This window comes from Vigna unguiculata, chromosome 10, assembly GCF_037176805.1.
Source record: "Vigna unguiculata cultivar grain cowpea cultivar isolate G323 ecotype 2 chromosome 10, ASM3717680v1, whole genome shotgun sequence".
NCBI classification, from domain to species: domain Eukaryota; kingdom Viridiplantae; phylum Streptophyta; class Magnoliopsida; order Fabales; family Fabaceae; genus Vigna; species Vigna unguiculata.
The window spans coordinates 15,263,553-15,279,991 of NC_140801.1; the positions used below are offsets into that span (position 1 = coordinate 15,263,553).

At 35.9% G+C, this 16,439-nt stretch overlaps 2 protein-coding genes across 3 annotated transcripts in view; both read left to right on the plus strand.

Moving 5' to 3' along the window:
• Window positions 1-3,195: 3,195 nt before the first annotated feature.
• The window catches only part of EMB2730 (Ribonuclease II/R family protein), a 29,208-nt gene continuing 15,964 nt past the window's right edge, over window positions 3,196-16,439 (plus strand). The window contains exons 1-7 of one of the 2 annotated variants that reach the window (XM_028050716.2): window positions 3,196-3,512; window positions 4,549-4,705; window positions 4,836-4,949; window positions 5,047-5,124; window positions 5,195-5,326; window positions 12,429-12,650; window positions 13,221-13,403. In XM_028050716.2, the coding sequence (XP_027906517.2) occupies window positions 3,286-3,512; window positions 4,549-4,705; window positions 4,836-4,949; window positions 5,047-5,124; window positions 5,195-5,326; window positions 12,429-12,650; window positions 13,221-13,403 (1,113 nt within the window). In that variant the 5' untranslated portion in view covers window positions 3,196-3,285. The remainder of the gene's footprint in view (window positions 3,513-4,548; window positions 4,706-4,835; window positions 4,950-5,046; window positions 5,125-5,194; window positions 5,327-12,428; window positions 12,651-13,220; window positions 13,404-16,439) is intronic. The other variant, XM_028050717.2, reaches the window with a different exon arrangement.
• On the plus strand, window positions 5,341-8,798 carry LOC146882214 (uncharacterized). The gene is made up of 2 exons (XM_085668380.1): window positions 5,341-7,488; window positions 7,806-8,798. Exons 1-2 carry the CDS (start codon window positions 7,143-7,145, stop codon window positions 7,841-7,843), a joined length of 384 nt encoding a protein of 127 aa, XP_085524506.1. The 5' UTR covers window positions 5,341-7,142; the 3' UTR covers window positions 7,844-8,798.

Here is a 16,439-nt window from a genome sequence, read left to right on the forward strand (position 1 = left end):
TCACTCATTAAGTTTCAATTGCTTGAATCCTCAACAAGTGAAATCATGCATTAGTTTCAAGAATCTAAGATTACTAATGAACCAAGTTTTGTTCCTAGATACAAGCATCCATTAGGTATTTAATTTCAAATCTAGATTCTAAAGATGTTTCCCAACACCTCAAGAATCATAAATTCAAGCATGGGAACAATCCAAATCAAGTATTAAGCATGGAAATCAAATACTAACATGAATTGGAAAAGCATATAAATTAACAATACAAGTTTACACAAGAATTCAATGTTTTACATCGAATCTCAACAAATAGAAATTGCTCTTCATGGTGGAGAACCTAGGGTTTTACAAAATTGAAGAATAGGGAAGAAATTGGAACCATAAAGTAGAAACAATCCCTCTCCCAAGGTTCTTGAATACTGCTCCATGGTTCAATTGCGCCTCCCATTCGCATCTTCGCTTTCAATTTCGTAGCCCATCATCCTCTCCAACCCAAAAGGGGTAACCTCCATGGACGAAGAAGGAAACCTAAGAAGGAGAAGGGAGAGTTGCCCAACACCCCCAATAGCCTCCAAGAGCCTCTCCCAAGCACCCAAGGTGTTTTTCTTCGTGCAAAATGAGCAATCCCCTAATACTCTCGTAGAAACATGATTAAATAACCATATTCGCGTATTGGGGTCAATATTCTCGCCCAGCGGCTTCATTCTCGCCCAATGAGGCCTAAAATCGACGTTCCCAGACATGTAACTCGCTGGGCAAGCCATATTTTCGCCCAACGACTCGAATACTACAGTTCTGGTCTGTCATTTTTGCCCCGCGAGCCACCAGCTCGCCTAACGAGTGACCCTGGTGCCCAATGGTCGTTTTTTGGCCTTCCAAGGGTGGTCCAAGGTAGTATATACATATAGGTGAGTCCTTTCTCCATGTTTGCAGTGTTGGACTTGATCTCGGTGCCCCTCGACATGATTATTTGTGTAAAAGTCAATATTTCATGTCCAATCATGCTTCCTTGAGCTTTAGCTTGTTTTCTTCCACCAAAATTGCTTCCTATTGTTTTATTTCACACACTCATAATATAGATTAGAAGTAAAAAAAGTATAAAACAACTAAAATACGAAACAATGCAAAAACAACATAAACTAGAGGATTAAACAAGATAAAACTTATGTAGGAGTTGATTTTATTCACGAAACTTAGCATTAATAAAAGGTAGAAAACAACGTTATCAATTTGAAAGGCACTACTAGTTATGGTTTGCTCTATAAAAAGGGTGGAAAAACAAATTTGTTTGGCTTTACTAACAGTGATTATACTGGTAATCTGGATGATAGAAAAAGTACTTCAAGATATGCATTTATGTTGGGCTCAGGGGTTGTTTCATGGTCATCAAAGAAACAACCAATTGTCACTTTATCTACAACTAAAGCAGAGTTTGTGGCTGCAACAGCATGTGCCTGTCAAGTTGTTTGGTTGAGGAAAATACTTGGAGAATTATTGTAAGACCCGGGAAAATTAAATAGTTAATTAAGAAGTTATTTAATAAATGCGGGTAATGGAAGCCTTTAAGGCATTTAATGCAGAGGGACATGACGTGGAAAAGTGCTGGCTCATGTGGTTGAGAGTACTTTGTTTGTGTGAGAGGACTTGGGTTCGAGTCCTATGTATGCCAATTGTGTGACTTTGGAAATTCAAGGGTGTGTGTTCAAATCCCGTTCATAACAAAATTGCTCTCTTTATTTTTGCTAATGAAATGGTGGTCTGAATGTGAAAGAGTGGGAAAACTCTAGAGACAAAGGGCAACCAAGGGAGTTGGGAAAACAACCCATAATGGGCCTTAAAAATGCATTTAGAGACACTTAAAAGAATCAGAATTTTGTTTTTACTAATTACCATACAATCAAGCACAACACACAACCATAATTCTTACACCAAAATTCCTAAGTAAATTTATTATCACAAAACCATCATTGCAGTAATGCGTGACACATTTCTCAAGCTAGAGATATCTAATCGACGATCCAACCGATTAAACCATAAAATAGCATGTTATGAACCAAATGTCAAAATTTGAGATCAATCCAACGGTTAATGAGTCGGGAAAGTCAATTTTACTAAAATTGCGCATATTAGAAAAAGAACATAGTCGCCCAGCGACCCAGGGCACTCACCCAACGACTCCAGAGTATGAAAAATAATGTCAAATATCACAGTTCCATGAATATTTGAAACCCTAACTTGGAAATACACCAAAAATTAACGTTTTCTCCAATCTTGTCTCATATTCCACGAAACACTAATCACATAAAATAGAAATAACGTGAAACTCTAGCTTCCCTTACCTTACTCAAGCTTAGCCAAACGAAACAGGACCCCAAGGAGAACACCACAACTCTAGAAACAGACTTAATCTGAAAATATTGGCACACGAAAACACAAGAGGATTATTAGGACGAACCCTAGGTAGAGCCACAACAAGACAATTGGAATAAGAAGGTTGGGGGGTCTACTTACTTGGAGATACGAGTTCAAACAGTTCCAAATCAAGAAGATTCGCTAATTTAAGGAGGCAAAAATTTGTACGTGAGCTGCTCAAGAGTTTGAGGAAGGGAAGAGATATATTTTTTGTAAAATGAAGCACAATGAGGAGTAAGGGACCGTAAAGGGGTCTTAGGGGTCCTCATAATGGACTGACTCTGAACCCTTAAAAGGGCCAGACCCAAACCCCTTTTTAGAATAGAATTTAAATAGAAAAAGAGTCTCACAATAATAATTTTATTATTAACACATCTATTTTCACTTATGTTACTAAATATGTCTTTTAGATAATTTTTTTAAACTCAGTTAACTATTCAGAATTAAGAAAAAATACTGAAAAAATAAATTACCTATAACAAATTATTCAAATTACTTATTGTATAATTATTTTTCATATAACTAATTTATAATTTAATACTATTTTTGTTTTAATAATTATTATAATAATACATTTTTTTATTTTTACATAAAATAATCGTGATCAACTAATTAATTATAAATTTGATATCAGAACTCATTACCATTGGTTTGTTTAAATTGGATTAAGCTAAAAGTTCAAATTAATTTGATTTGAAGGTTTTTAATCGACTAATTTAAAATCAATAAATTATTTTTTATCGCATGATTCCAGAAAAGTCACCAAGATATAAACCCAAGCAAGCTAGCTTGAATCTGCACCACTCAGCCACACACACCACAAAACATTACCACCCTCACCACCACTCCACCCATGCTTCTCTGAAATTTTCTTTCATCATGGCCGTTCGGGCAGTCGCCACCTGCTCCTTCTTCCGCCCTCCTTCTCCGCCCCTATTATCCTCCGCCCTCCGCCTCTTCTCCTCTCGCTTCCGCTGCTCCGGCTCCCTCCGTCATGGCGCCAAAATCCACGGCCGCTCCTTCCACTCCGTCTTCGACAGCGTCATGGAAGAGCTCCATGCCGCGCGCAAAAGCCGCCACAAGCGTGTCTCCGCCGCGGGTTCCAGGTACTCTACTACTCTCTCCCTAGGAAGGCTTATTGTCATATCTTCTATTTCAAATAAACAACTCTAGTGAAAATATCGATTTAACAGATAACAAGAGCTTAGAAACATTCTTTATTTCACTACTTCGGTATCAATACAGATAGAAACTGTTTATATAGAAAACAACTAAACAGAAGGAGGAGTAAAACTGATTAACTAAATTCTAACTCTGAGGCAAGTTAATCACCAATAAACTCACTAACTCCTAACTCTGTAGGAGGTTTATGACTAACAACTGTCTTTGTGCCTTCATAAACTGCAGACTTGAAACATAAGGCATGTTTGGATTAAGTTTTCTTCATCTCCATAAGCACTTCTTAGATAATAAATAAAAAAGAAACAAAATTAGTTTTTCTGCAAGCTATTCTATGTATAAACAAATGGCTTGAAACTTTTCAATATCAACTTCTTCACATTCTCTCCATAACAGAAGAGAGCGTTAAATTAATTTGAACCTTGTTGCCCAGTGAAAAATAACAGTTTCTAACATGCTATTGGGAACCAAATCACCCAAGGAGCAAGGCTGATGCTGTCTGTCATGCAAAGGCTTTGTAAGCTAGTGACTTAAAAGAATATACAAACAAAAGCGTGCTTCATGTTCAAGGATCCAAAAATGGTATTCTGTTTTTATTTTAAAGGAGAACGGGAAAAGTTAGCAGCTGAACAATTTTCTGAAAAACTCCTGTCAAGGAAATTCTGTGGAGGAATAAGTAATTATATACAAAATTTGAAAATATTGTCTTTTCATTTTTTATTTGTTTATGTTTTTGTTTCTGTTTACAGGAAAATTATTAATAAGATCTAGTGATTTCAAACTTTTAAGTTACCTCAAAATTGTTAATAAGATATAGTGGTTTCAAACTTTTAAGTTCCTAGAGTCATATTTGAAATAACTGCCATAAAAATCATGAATTGTAATTTTTGTGGAAAGCTTGATCTTGTATTTTCTAGCATTTTGATTGCTTCAATTATTGATTTATTTTTATGGTTTTGGAAGCACCGGATTGTTGAATGAAGAGCTTGTTGAGGATAGACTTGCAAACCGTTCATTGCAAAAAGGGTTGCTTTTGGAATTCAAGAAGGATTCTGATAGAGTATTGCTAGCAGTAGCTCAGAGACCTGATGGCAAGAAGAACTGGATGGTTTCTGATCAGGTTCTAGTAGAAACAACATAATGCGGCATGTTTAATAGGTTGCTAGGTGTTGGATCTTGCATTTTTATACATGCTAAATTTTGCTGGATTATGTGTAGTCTAACTTTTCATTGGTTTTGTTGGGCTGAAGAATGGTGTCACTTCTTCCATCAAACTGCAGCAAGTGACATATATCGTTCCTGGTATTGATAATTTTGACCAAGCAGATATCACAGATTTTGCACTAAAGGCCCAGGATAACATGGTCAGTTCAAGTGTTCCACAATGGCGATGGTAACATATAAGCTAATTTATAACTCTTTACATTTGCCAATTACTAAATTCTGGATGACATGCAACAGGACCCATCTCTACTTGAATATGCTTGGGTTGAGCTCCTAGAAAAGAATAAGTCTGTCACAGTTGAAGAGTTGGCTGAGGTAATACGATTTATTGACTAGATGTCAAAACATGTTATTTTTATCCTTACTTGAGTTGCTTGTTCTGCAGATAATTTTTGGCAGCACCGAGCCCCTTGAGAGCTATTCCGCTCATCTCTTGCTATCAAAAGATGAAGTATACTTTACTGTATTGGAGACTAAAGGATCTCGTTCCATTTATGGACCTCGACCGAGTAGGCAGGTAGATGTATTAGTTTCTTTGTTGCTCATTTGCTCGTGGGAGAGTCTTCTGTTGCTTTAGGTGTTTTATTTTTACTCATTATGAATTGCTTGTAAACTAGGATCAGAGAGTAGTAGTATAAATCCAGTACTTGCGAGCACTAGGTAATTACTATGATGAATCAACTATCTAATTAAACACCAATTGATAAAGTAATAAAATATAGGTTAAAATACTTTGTTGGTCTTTATTTTTGTACCAAAATCTCAATTTGGTCCTTATATTTTTATTAGTCTCAATTAGGTTCACATTTTTGTAAATCAGTAACAATTAGGTCCTTTCCGTTAGTATGGAACTAACACCGTTAAGTAGGTGCCACGTGTCAGCTCCTCATTTTTTTGAATTTTTTGATTTTTTTTTGAATTTTTTTTTGAACTTTTTTTTTTGAATATTTTTGATTTTTTTTAAAAAAATATTTATGTCATGTTTCACGTCTGTAGTGTGCCACGTATCAATCTAATATGGTGACACGTGTCAAATTATTGTATGAATCTCAATTTGGTTTTCATATTTGTTAATTTGATTTGATTTCAGTCCCAAATATTTTTAAAAATTTTCAATTTCATGTGCTTCAAATTTCGACCAAATTTAATTTTTATATAGATGTTATGATGATACTTTTTGTTAGATGATATAATATTTTGTTTAGTAGTTTGCCTCAACCCATTATGTATTTTTGGGTTTGGCCCATTATGATTATAAATAAATAAAGTATCCTTTGTGTAGGGTTTACACAAGGGAGATTAATCCCAAAATCCTTTTTCATCTTATTTTACATGGTATCTAGAGCTTAGGTTAGTTTACTGCAGCCACTGTCCTGCTGCTCATTGCCGCCGCTTCTGCCGCCGTCACCGTCGCCTCCGCCGCCGTCGCCGGAGTTGTAGGTTTGACCGACGACCAGACGATTTTGTTCGTCTCGGCCAAGCGACTCCAACGCCGTAGAGATCGCCACCATCAGAGCTCTCACGCGCCGCCGCAAGCTCCAGCAGCCGCCACTTCTCCGCCGCGCGTGACGGTGCATCGTCGGTCTTTTTCCGCGCCGATCACCTTCGCCTGAGTCGCCTTCTTGAGCTCTTTCTGGATCTGTGGTTGTTGTTTCAATCGGAGCACCTTGAATTTTTAGGGTTTCTCCCTCTATGGCTTCTTCCGCTGCCACTTCGGGTGTGTCGTCTTCAAGCACCCCTCTGTCTGAACCCTCTGTTTATACCAACTACGTCAATGTGCATTTATCCATTGACAAGTTAGATGGCACAAATTACGCGACATGGGCATCCGATATCAAACTTTGGCTCAAGAGTCAAGGATATGAAGATCATCTCACCTAGAGTGTAACTACAGTTGCTGCAGATGAAGTTTCTCGCTGGACGAAAATTGATGCCCAATTATGCATCGTCATTAAGTCCACCATTACCTCTTCGTTAAAACAAATGTTTCGTTCATACGAAACATGTTCAGACGTTTGGGCATAGGCCAAGTTATTATACACCAATGACACTCAGCATCTTTATGGTGTTTGTCAGGATCTTCTCACGGTTGTTGCTCCGCGGAGTCCTGGTCCCATGGTTGAATATTTGGGCAAAATTCATGCTCTTCTCCATGAGTTTAATGAGTTATTACCTCCGGCCTCCACTCCAGCCGAAGAACTTGAGCAACAATTAAAGTTCTTTATGTTGTTGGCATTACATGGTCTTTCCGATGAATATTCCCATGTTCGTGACCAGATTTTGGGTCTCTTGTTGTGTCCAACTTCACTGCTACTAGTTTTGCCCTTTTACGCATGCCAAGAAGACAAGTTATTGATACATCTACTTGTGTTGATGACTCCTCAGTCTTGGCCTCTCAGCGGGATGATCGCAATCGTTTTCGCAAGCCGGGAAAGGGACGACCCAAGTGTGACCATTGTGGCAAGTTAGGCCACAAGATTGACAAGTGTTATGCTCTTCATGGACGTCCTCCTCGGTCTGCTGCAGTGGTTCACTCTGATCCTCCTTCCCGATCAACGACTGTGGATCCTGCTTCATCTGATACCGCATGGCACCTTGCCATTTTCAATGACTTTCTCAAATGGTATGAGGAACGTCAGAGTTCTAGTTCCACTACATCTGCCTTTGTTGCACGCACAGGTACATCATTTGTTGGCCTGACTCATTCTGATTCTCTTGGTCCTTGGGTTCTTGACTCAGGCGCCACAGATCATATTACTGGTAACAAATCTTTGTTTTCTTCTTTGTCGTGTTCGGATCATTTACCCTCAGTTACAATGGCTGATGGGTCTAGAGTCTCATCTCATGGTGTTGGTACTGTTAACATTTTTCCATCCATATCCATTGATCATGTTCTTTATGTTCCTAGGTCTCCATTCAATTTATTATTCGTCAGTCGTCTAACTCGTTCTCTTGATTGTATTATTTCCTTTACCAAAGATTCTGTTTGTTTACAGGACCGGAGTTCGAGACACATGATTGGCACCAGATGTGAGTCTCATGGTCTGTGTCATCTTCGTCCTCCTTCACATGTTGGCGTAGCTATGGAATCACCATCCCTTCATCATGCACAATTTGGTCATCCCAGCCTTGCCAAACTGCAACAACTTGTCCTCAGCTTGTCCAAGTTATCTAGTTTGTTGTGTGAGTCTTGTCAATTAGGAAAGCATAGTCGTAGTTCTTTTCCTTGTAGTGTCTCACAACGGGATTTGTCCTCTTTTGCATTAGTTCATTCGGACATTTCGGGACCTAGTCGTGTTAAATCTACTTTAGGTTTTCAGTATTTTGTTACTTTTATTGATGATTATTCAAGATGTATTTGGTTATATTTAATGAAAAATCGTTCTGAGTTGTTCTCTATTTTTCAATCATTCTTTCATGAAATTAAAACTCAGTTTGGGATTTCTATTCGAAATTTGGGAGTGATAATGGTCGTGAATATCTTTCTCAATCCTTCAAACATTTTATGGCTTCTTAGTGCATTCTTCATCAAACATCATGCGCTTATACACCCCAACAAAATGGAGTGGCTGAGCGCAAGAATAGACACCTTATTGAAACAACTCGCATTCTTTTAATTCATGGTGCAGTTCCTTCATATTTTTGGGGTGATGCGGTTCTTACTGCTTGTTATCTTATTAATCGCATGCCTTCTTCAGTCTTGCATAACCAAGTTCCTCATTCTATTTTATTTCCTCACGACCCTCTTTACCCTTTACCTCTTAAAGTCTTTGGGTCCACATGTTTAGTCCTGGCCTGGATAAGTTGTCTTTGAGAGCACACAAATGTGCTTCTTAGGATTCCCACTCTCACAAAAAGGGTATAAGTGTTTCTCTCCTTTCCTCAACTGTCATTTTATCTTCACTGATGTCACCTTTGACGAGTCTTCTTTTTACTTCACACACCCTTTTTCTCGTTGTGAGCCACCATCTACTACTATAGATATCCCTGTTGTGTGATCCTCCTAGTGTGCCCACTTCCAGTGCCACCTCGGATTCTCCTCAGCCACCTCCGAGTATACCTATTGCAGATAGACCACCTCTTCAAGTTTATAGCAGAAGACACCATTGCCAACCACCACCATATGACTCACATCAAGTGTCGAGTTATTTGTCTCCTCTGGTTCCAACAACTGAGTTTGATATTCCCATTGCCCTTTGTAAAGGTATGCGTTCTACCCGTAATCATTCCCCTCATTATGCTACTTTGAGTTATCATAGAATCTCTCCATCTTTCTATACATGCCTTTCGTCTATTTCCTCTTTGTCAATTCCAAAATCTTTAGGTGATGCATTAGCCCACCCTGGTTGGCATCAGACCATGCTTGATGAATTGAGTGCTCTCAGGCATAGTGGAACATGGGATCTTGTCCGATTACCATCTGGAAAATCTGTTGTTGGTTGCAGGTGGGTCTATGCCATCAAAGTTGGCCCTAATGGTACTGTTGACCGTCTCAAAGCTCGTCTTATTGCCAAATGTTACATACAAATCTTTGGTTTGAATTATGGTGATACCTTTTCTCCCGTGGCCAAGATGGCATCTGTTCGCTTATTCATTGCCATGGCTGCTCTTCGACAATGGCCTCTTCACCAACTTGATGTCAAAAAGGCATTCCTCAATGACGATTTGAATGAAGAAATTTATATGGAGCTACCTCCGAGTTTTGATGCTCAGGGGGAGTCTTCTGGATTGGTTTGTCGTCTTCACAAATCTTTATATGACCTAAAGCAGTCTCCTCGGGCCTAGTTTGGAAAATTCAGTAGTGTTGTTCAACAATTTGGCATGTCTCGCAGTGAAGTGGATCAGTCAGTTTTTTATCGTCACTCCAGTGCTAGATGTATCTACTTAATAGTATATGTTGATGACATTGTTCTCACAAGAAGCGACAACCTTGGCATCTCCCTCTTAAAGCAACATCTTTGTCGTCATTTTCAGACCAAAGATCTTGGAAAACTCAGGTATTTCTTGGGTATTGAAGTAACACAATCCAATAGTGGTATTGTCATATCTCAGAGGAAATATGCATTGGATATTTTGGAGGAAACTGGGTTAATGAATTCTAAAGCTGTAGAAACACCCATGGATCCTAATATTAAACTTCTATCTAAACAGGGGGAGCTATTCTCAGATCCTTAACAGTATAGACGATTAGTTGGAAAGTTGAATTATCTTACTGTTACTCGTCCTGATATTTCCTTTGTTGTAAGCGTGGTGAGTCAATTCCTTAATTTCTCATGTGAAGAACATTGGAATGCAGTCATTCGCATATTAAAGTATATCAAAAGCTCTCCTGGAAAAGGTTTACTATATGATCCCAACTCTGATACAAAAGTTGTATGCTATTCAGATGCTGATTGGATATTGTGTCTCGATTGGTGGTAATTTGATCTCTTGGAAGAGTAAGAAACAAAGTGTTGTGGCAAGATCTAGTGCAGAAGCGGAATATAGAGCTATGGCTTTAGTTACTTGTGAACTTGTTTGACTTAAGCAATTGCTTTAAGAATTGCAATTTGGAGATGTCACTCAAATGGCACTCATCAATCAGGCTACTCTTCACATTAGCTCTAATCCTGTCTTTCATGAGAGGACCAAACACATTGAAATTGTCTGTCACTTCATTCGAGAAAAAATCCTATCTGGGGACATCAAGACTGAGTTTGTCAACTCAAGTGATCAATTAGTAGATTTTTTCACTAAGTCTCTTCGAGAACCTAGAATTGATTATCTTTATAACAAGCTTGGTACATACGATTTGTATGCACCAGAGGGAATGTTAGATGATATAATATTTTGTTTAGTAGTTGGGCTCAGTCCATTATGTATTTCTGGGTTTGGCCCATTATCATTATAAATAAACTATCCTTTGTGTAGGGTTTACACAAGGGAGATTAATCCCAAAACCCTTTTTCATCTTATTTTACACTTTTATTACAAATGATATTTCTATTACAAATTTTAAACAATATTAAATTTATTTAAATATATATTTTACATTAAACTTTATTTTAATTTTATTTTAAAATTATAAATATATAGATTTATAAATTTATATTTTTGAAATATTTGTATAACATTAAATATCAACAATTTTTTAGAATTGGCTTAAAAATAACAATTTTATAAATGCAAATGTAAAATTTTAAAACAATTGTATAACAAATTAAAATAAATACATTTAAAATTTTAATATTAAATACACTTAATATTATTAAAATATTTAATAAAAATAATCATAACATTATATAAAAGTAAAATTTGGTCTAAATTTGGAGCGCATGAAATTGAAAATTTTAAAAAAAATTTGGGACTGAAATCAAATCAAATTAACAAATATGAAGATCAAATTGAGATTCATACAATGATTTGACGCGTGTCACTATATTAGATTGACACTTGTCACCATATTAGATTGACACGTGGCACATTACAGACGTGACACATGGCATAAATATTTTTTCAAAAAAAATTAAAAAAATTAATTTTAAAAAAGAATATAAAAAAAGTTTATAAAATTCAAAAAAACGAGAAACTGACACGTGGTACCTACTTAACTGTGTTAGTTCCATACTAACAAAAATGACCTAATTATTATTGATTTACAAAAATGTTGACCTAATTGAGACTAATAAAAATATGAGGACAAATTGAGATTTTGGTATAAAAACGAGGACTGACATGTATTTTAACCTAAAATATATTACGGAACTCTGTAATTACACTGAGATATACTTACTTTCCTAGAGACAAAGAGAATTAATGAATCTAGGTGGAAAAGAGAATTAATGTTGAGTTAGCTTTCAGTTAATGCATATGTTGGGGCGGGGAAGGGGAATTCTGTTAGAGGAGACTCTGTTAGTATGATGTTGCTAATAGGTCAATAGGTCAGTGGGGGAAGACGATGGGGTATTGATTCTGATTGTATTGAGTGAGCAAGGAGAGCCCCTCTTTGGATAGGAGCAATGGGCTCCCGTCATCTTTTTGCTTGCTGTAAGAGCTTGGTACCTCCTTTTTTTTTTATTGAATAATAGGATTATACCCAAATCTTTTCTCGGATTTCTATGAAATTGCTATATATTAATAGAGACTTGCAGGAATATGGATTATGTTTTTCGGAATCATACTTGATACAATAAGTGGTAAAAATAAGAAAGGGGAAATAAATAAGTACACTAATCTAATATTTGCCCAATAAACGGTATAATTAAATAAAAATATTACAAATTATAATTACAAATAATTCTGATATGACCTAGGCTCAACCAGAATCTATTTGATTTTTGGGCTGTGGTTATCATACATGACTGCAAGAGTTATTTTCTTTGCATAGGTGTCATTGTAGGGTTACTAAAATAGATTTGTCATTATAAAACGAGTTATTTTCTATCACGTAATCTTAATTATTAACTACCTCCGAACTTGATCTTAGTTCCCACCACTGCCATAAAAATGTGACGATAACTTACTGTACGGACTGTCCTTAGATAGTGGACTTCGAACCTAACTCTTCCTCAACTAAACTGGTTTGATTTACTAGTTGTTTTGAGAAATGAAAATAAAAAAAATATTTTTTTTTGAAACAGGTTGAGGAGCTCTCTCACAGGAAGCTTGCAAAGGAGGCTGCTGAGAAAGAATTTCAAGAGTTTATTGAATTACTGGCCTCTGTGAAGTCCATGTCTTTACAAGATAAACCTCCGAAATCTTCATGGACCAATGATGAGAATAATTGGAGTAGAATTGAGTCACTTGTAGCATATGCTATTGATGCATGTAAAAGTGACGAACAAAGAAAAACAGCTGGGATGGTAACTTTTCCCGCATAAATTTTTTTGATTTAATGTACCACTGCAGCAATTAGGGTTTGTTTGGACTACAAGCACTTGTATAGAAAATAAGAAGAAAAAAATCAAATGGACTTCTCCATAAGCTAAAATTAGCTTATGCACAAGTTAAAAGAGAAAATTTAGAGATACGAGAGAACTTCTACATATTATAGCTTCTCTAACTTAGCTTCTATGCTCCATGGAGAGTTTTATTTAAATATTTTTTTTCCTGTAAGTGTTTTATAATCCATCCATACAGGTGCTTAGTGTTTTTCTTTTTGTCTGCAAAAAATATGAAGCGATAAGAAAACAGTGAAGTGTAGAACTTTGAATGAGATTCAATATATATTTATATAACTAAGAATTGGATCAAATAAAATACTGTGAAGCTATGCATATCCCAGTAGCAATTACTTATCTTGGCATGAGAAAGGATGATTTGGTGGATCCTTGCTTTGTAGTTTAGTATAAAATCATTGAATAATAATGCATCTCTAGAATGTTGTTTATTGTTAAAGATGAATTTAATAAATTCTCCTGTGTTGCTATCAGATACTGAAGGAATTGGGTCTGGCAAAGACAAGTTCCTCAGCTGTTAAACTTCTGATAGATATTGGATATTTTCCTGTACATATCAATCTTGATCTTTTGAGGTCTGGAATTCCCACTGATCATTCGGAAGAAATCATATCTGTTGCTCAGAGTCTTTTATTGGACACATCTGATCCAGACAAGGTAGGTTTCATTTTCTTGACAATGTTGCTCAAATATGAAATCAATCATATTTGTTTTAACGATAGGATTCTTTATATTGATATTTTAAGTTGCACGGAATTAATATGATAAAACTTTTTGATGCATCTTGAATTTGGATATAATAAAAAAATCAATGAGTGTCTTGCTCAGCAGGGAACAATATAAGAAAACCTTATATCCTATTACATTCAACTATTGGCTAGTTACAATAACAATCATAAGTTTAACATTTCCCTGGAGCATATAAATTATATGCACCAGATGTGGAACATATAAACTGAATTTTAGGCCTTCTCAAGGACTTAGTGTGAACGAGTAGTTAGAGCTGATAAATCCCGCATGGACTTCCTTGGACAACAACTTCTCCATGATAAAATGACAATTGATCTCTCTATCTGTTTTGTCCTCTCATGAAATACAGGATTGTTAGCTATATGAAGTGCTGCTTGATTATCAAAATACAACTTCATCTACACAACTTTACAAAACTTCAATTCTTGAAATTGTTTATTCCACACAAATTCTAAGTGGCCAAAGGCATAGATCTATATTAAGCTTTTGCACTGGATTTGGCAACAACATTTTGTTTTTTGCTCTTGAAGAGAATATTCCCTCCAATGAATATAAAATATCCGGTGGTTGATCAATTGTTAATGGGGCAACTGACCTAATCTGAATCACAATACCCTATAATTTAAGTATTTCCTTTGTTCTCATACAACAATCCTTGTTCTGGAGTCTTTTTGATGCATCTTAGAATGCAAATTACAACATTCCAATCATCAATGTAAGAATTCCTCATGAATTGACTATCAAATCCAATAGCATAAGAAATGTTAGATCCTGATATACTGAGATAAATGATTTTTCTCAGCACCCTCTTATATCTTTCTAGATCTGAGAAAATTTCACCTTGGTCTACGGTCAACTTTTTGATTTGGATGCATGACAATTTAGGCTTGCAATTTTCCAACTTTGTTTCCTCTAAAGTGTTGAGCATATTTTCTTTGTGCAAATACCTTCCTTTGAGTCATTTAAGTACCCATAAAGTATTTTAGATAACCAAGATCTCTACCTTGAAAATGGTTGAATAAGTGCTCCTTTAGTTGAGAGATACTAGTGGCATTGTTCCCTGTAATAACCATATCATCAACATAGACCATTAGGTAAACGCATTTCTCAAGAGATGTATGCCCACAGAAAACGTCCAAAAACTCAAAAACTCCATAGTATGACTGCATTCAACAAACTAAGCTCAAAGTGATTGCTTTAGTTCATTGGGAGTGGTGTAATACACACATACTATACTCCCATTTAGCAATAAATCTCGGGGGTTGTTCTATCTACAATTTTTCCTTGAGATCACCACAAAGAAAACATTTTTAATGTTGTTAAGAAGTGGACTTCAAGCCTAACTTAATCTCACAAAACCGGCTTGTAAGGTGAGGTTTGCACTCTTATTAACACGTGGCGTGAGACTAGACATTAATGAGTGATCCAATAGTGGGTGGAATTATATGCTCAAGAAACAGAAATCTCGTTAGGATAGGCTAACAATGCTTTGAAACCATGTAGAATTGTATATATTCTGAATGTATTGTGTGTCTAATGTAGACCACACAATATGTATTTATACTATTGAATAGAATCAATTACAATAAAGACACCAAATAATTAGGAATCAACCATACTAACTTACGAGATTATGTAATGGTTGATTTCCTAGAAATGTGTAACAGCCGATTATATTCTAACAACGTTATGTTGGTGAAGTGGCCAATGGTGAATAGCAACTATCGCAAGGAAAATCCTAATTGTGTTGATCTTGGCCAAAATAACATTTGTATCCATTTTGAAGGCGAGAATATTCTAGAAAAGCACATTTATTAGCCTTTGTGTATAGTTTGTCTAAAGCTACAAAAACATTATGAACAAAACAAGTACAACTAAACATTCTAGGAGAGCCATGAAATAAAGAAACATTATGAACAAAACAAGTACAACTAAACATTCTAGGAGGGCCATGAAATAAAGGACCATTGGGAAAAATAATAGTGAGGAATTTAATTTTCAAGAGAGAAAGAAGACATTCTATTTATTAAAAAGCTATGTAGTGAGGATTGCATCGTAGCAATGATGTATGAGGACATTTGTATTCAACATTAGAGGTTGTGTAGATTAAATAAGGTGTCTATTCTTATTCTATATAATGCGATTTTGATGTGGTGAGGGAGACAATTGGACCGATGTAAAATTACCTATGAGGACAAAAAGAAAGCTCAACAAAATTGGTTTTAGCATTGTCACTTCAGAAGATTTTAATTATTTTTCAAATTGGTTTTTATCTCATTAAAGAAAGGCATGAATATGAACAAATGTTCAGATTTGTCTTTCGTTAAATAAATCGAATTAAAATGGGAGGATTCATCAACAAAGGTTACAAAATATTTAAAACCAAAAGATGTGACACAAGGTGTCCAAATATCTGAATGAATCGTAGAGAAAACTGAGTTACATGTTTTTTCAGTTTGTTTTTTAAATGATGACCTAACATATTTTAGTGTATTTGGTTCCCATCCAACGCAGAAGCAACAATGTAAATTTTTTACCCTAAACATATTTTAGTGTATTTGGTTCTCATCCAATGCAGAAGCAACAATGTAAATTTTTTACCCTTTAATTGATTTTGGAAACAAAACACATACTGTTTATGCATTAGAAAATCAATTCTAACCAATTCTACATTACTTTGATGCCGAACCAAACACGCATTTACTAGTTGACATGATTCACATTCTAACACTTGTAGTTTGCTTAAGGTAGGAGCTATTGTTTTCTTCAACTTCGCTAGACATGGGTGACCCATATGATCATGTCCGAGCTTTAGGTTGATGTACCAAAACAGGACACAAGTGGATGCTCAGTAAAGTCCTTGTGATTCATGTCCTTCACTAGTCAGATGGCCCATATCATGTTCCCATATGAGTAAGGAATTAGCATAGAAGCTTACAAAAC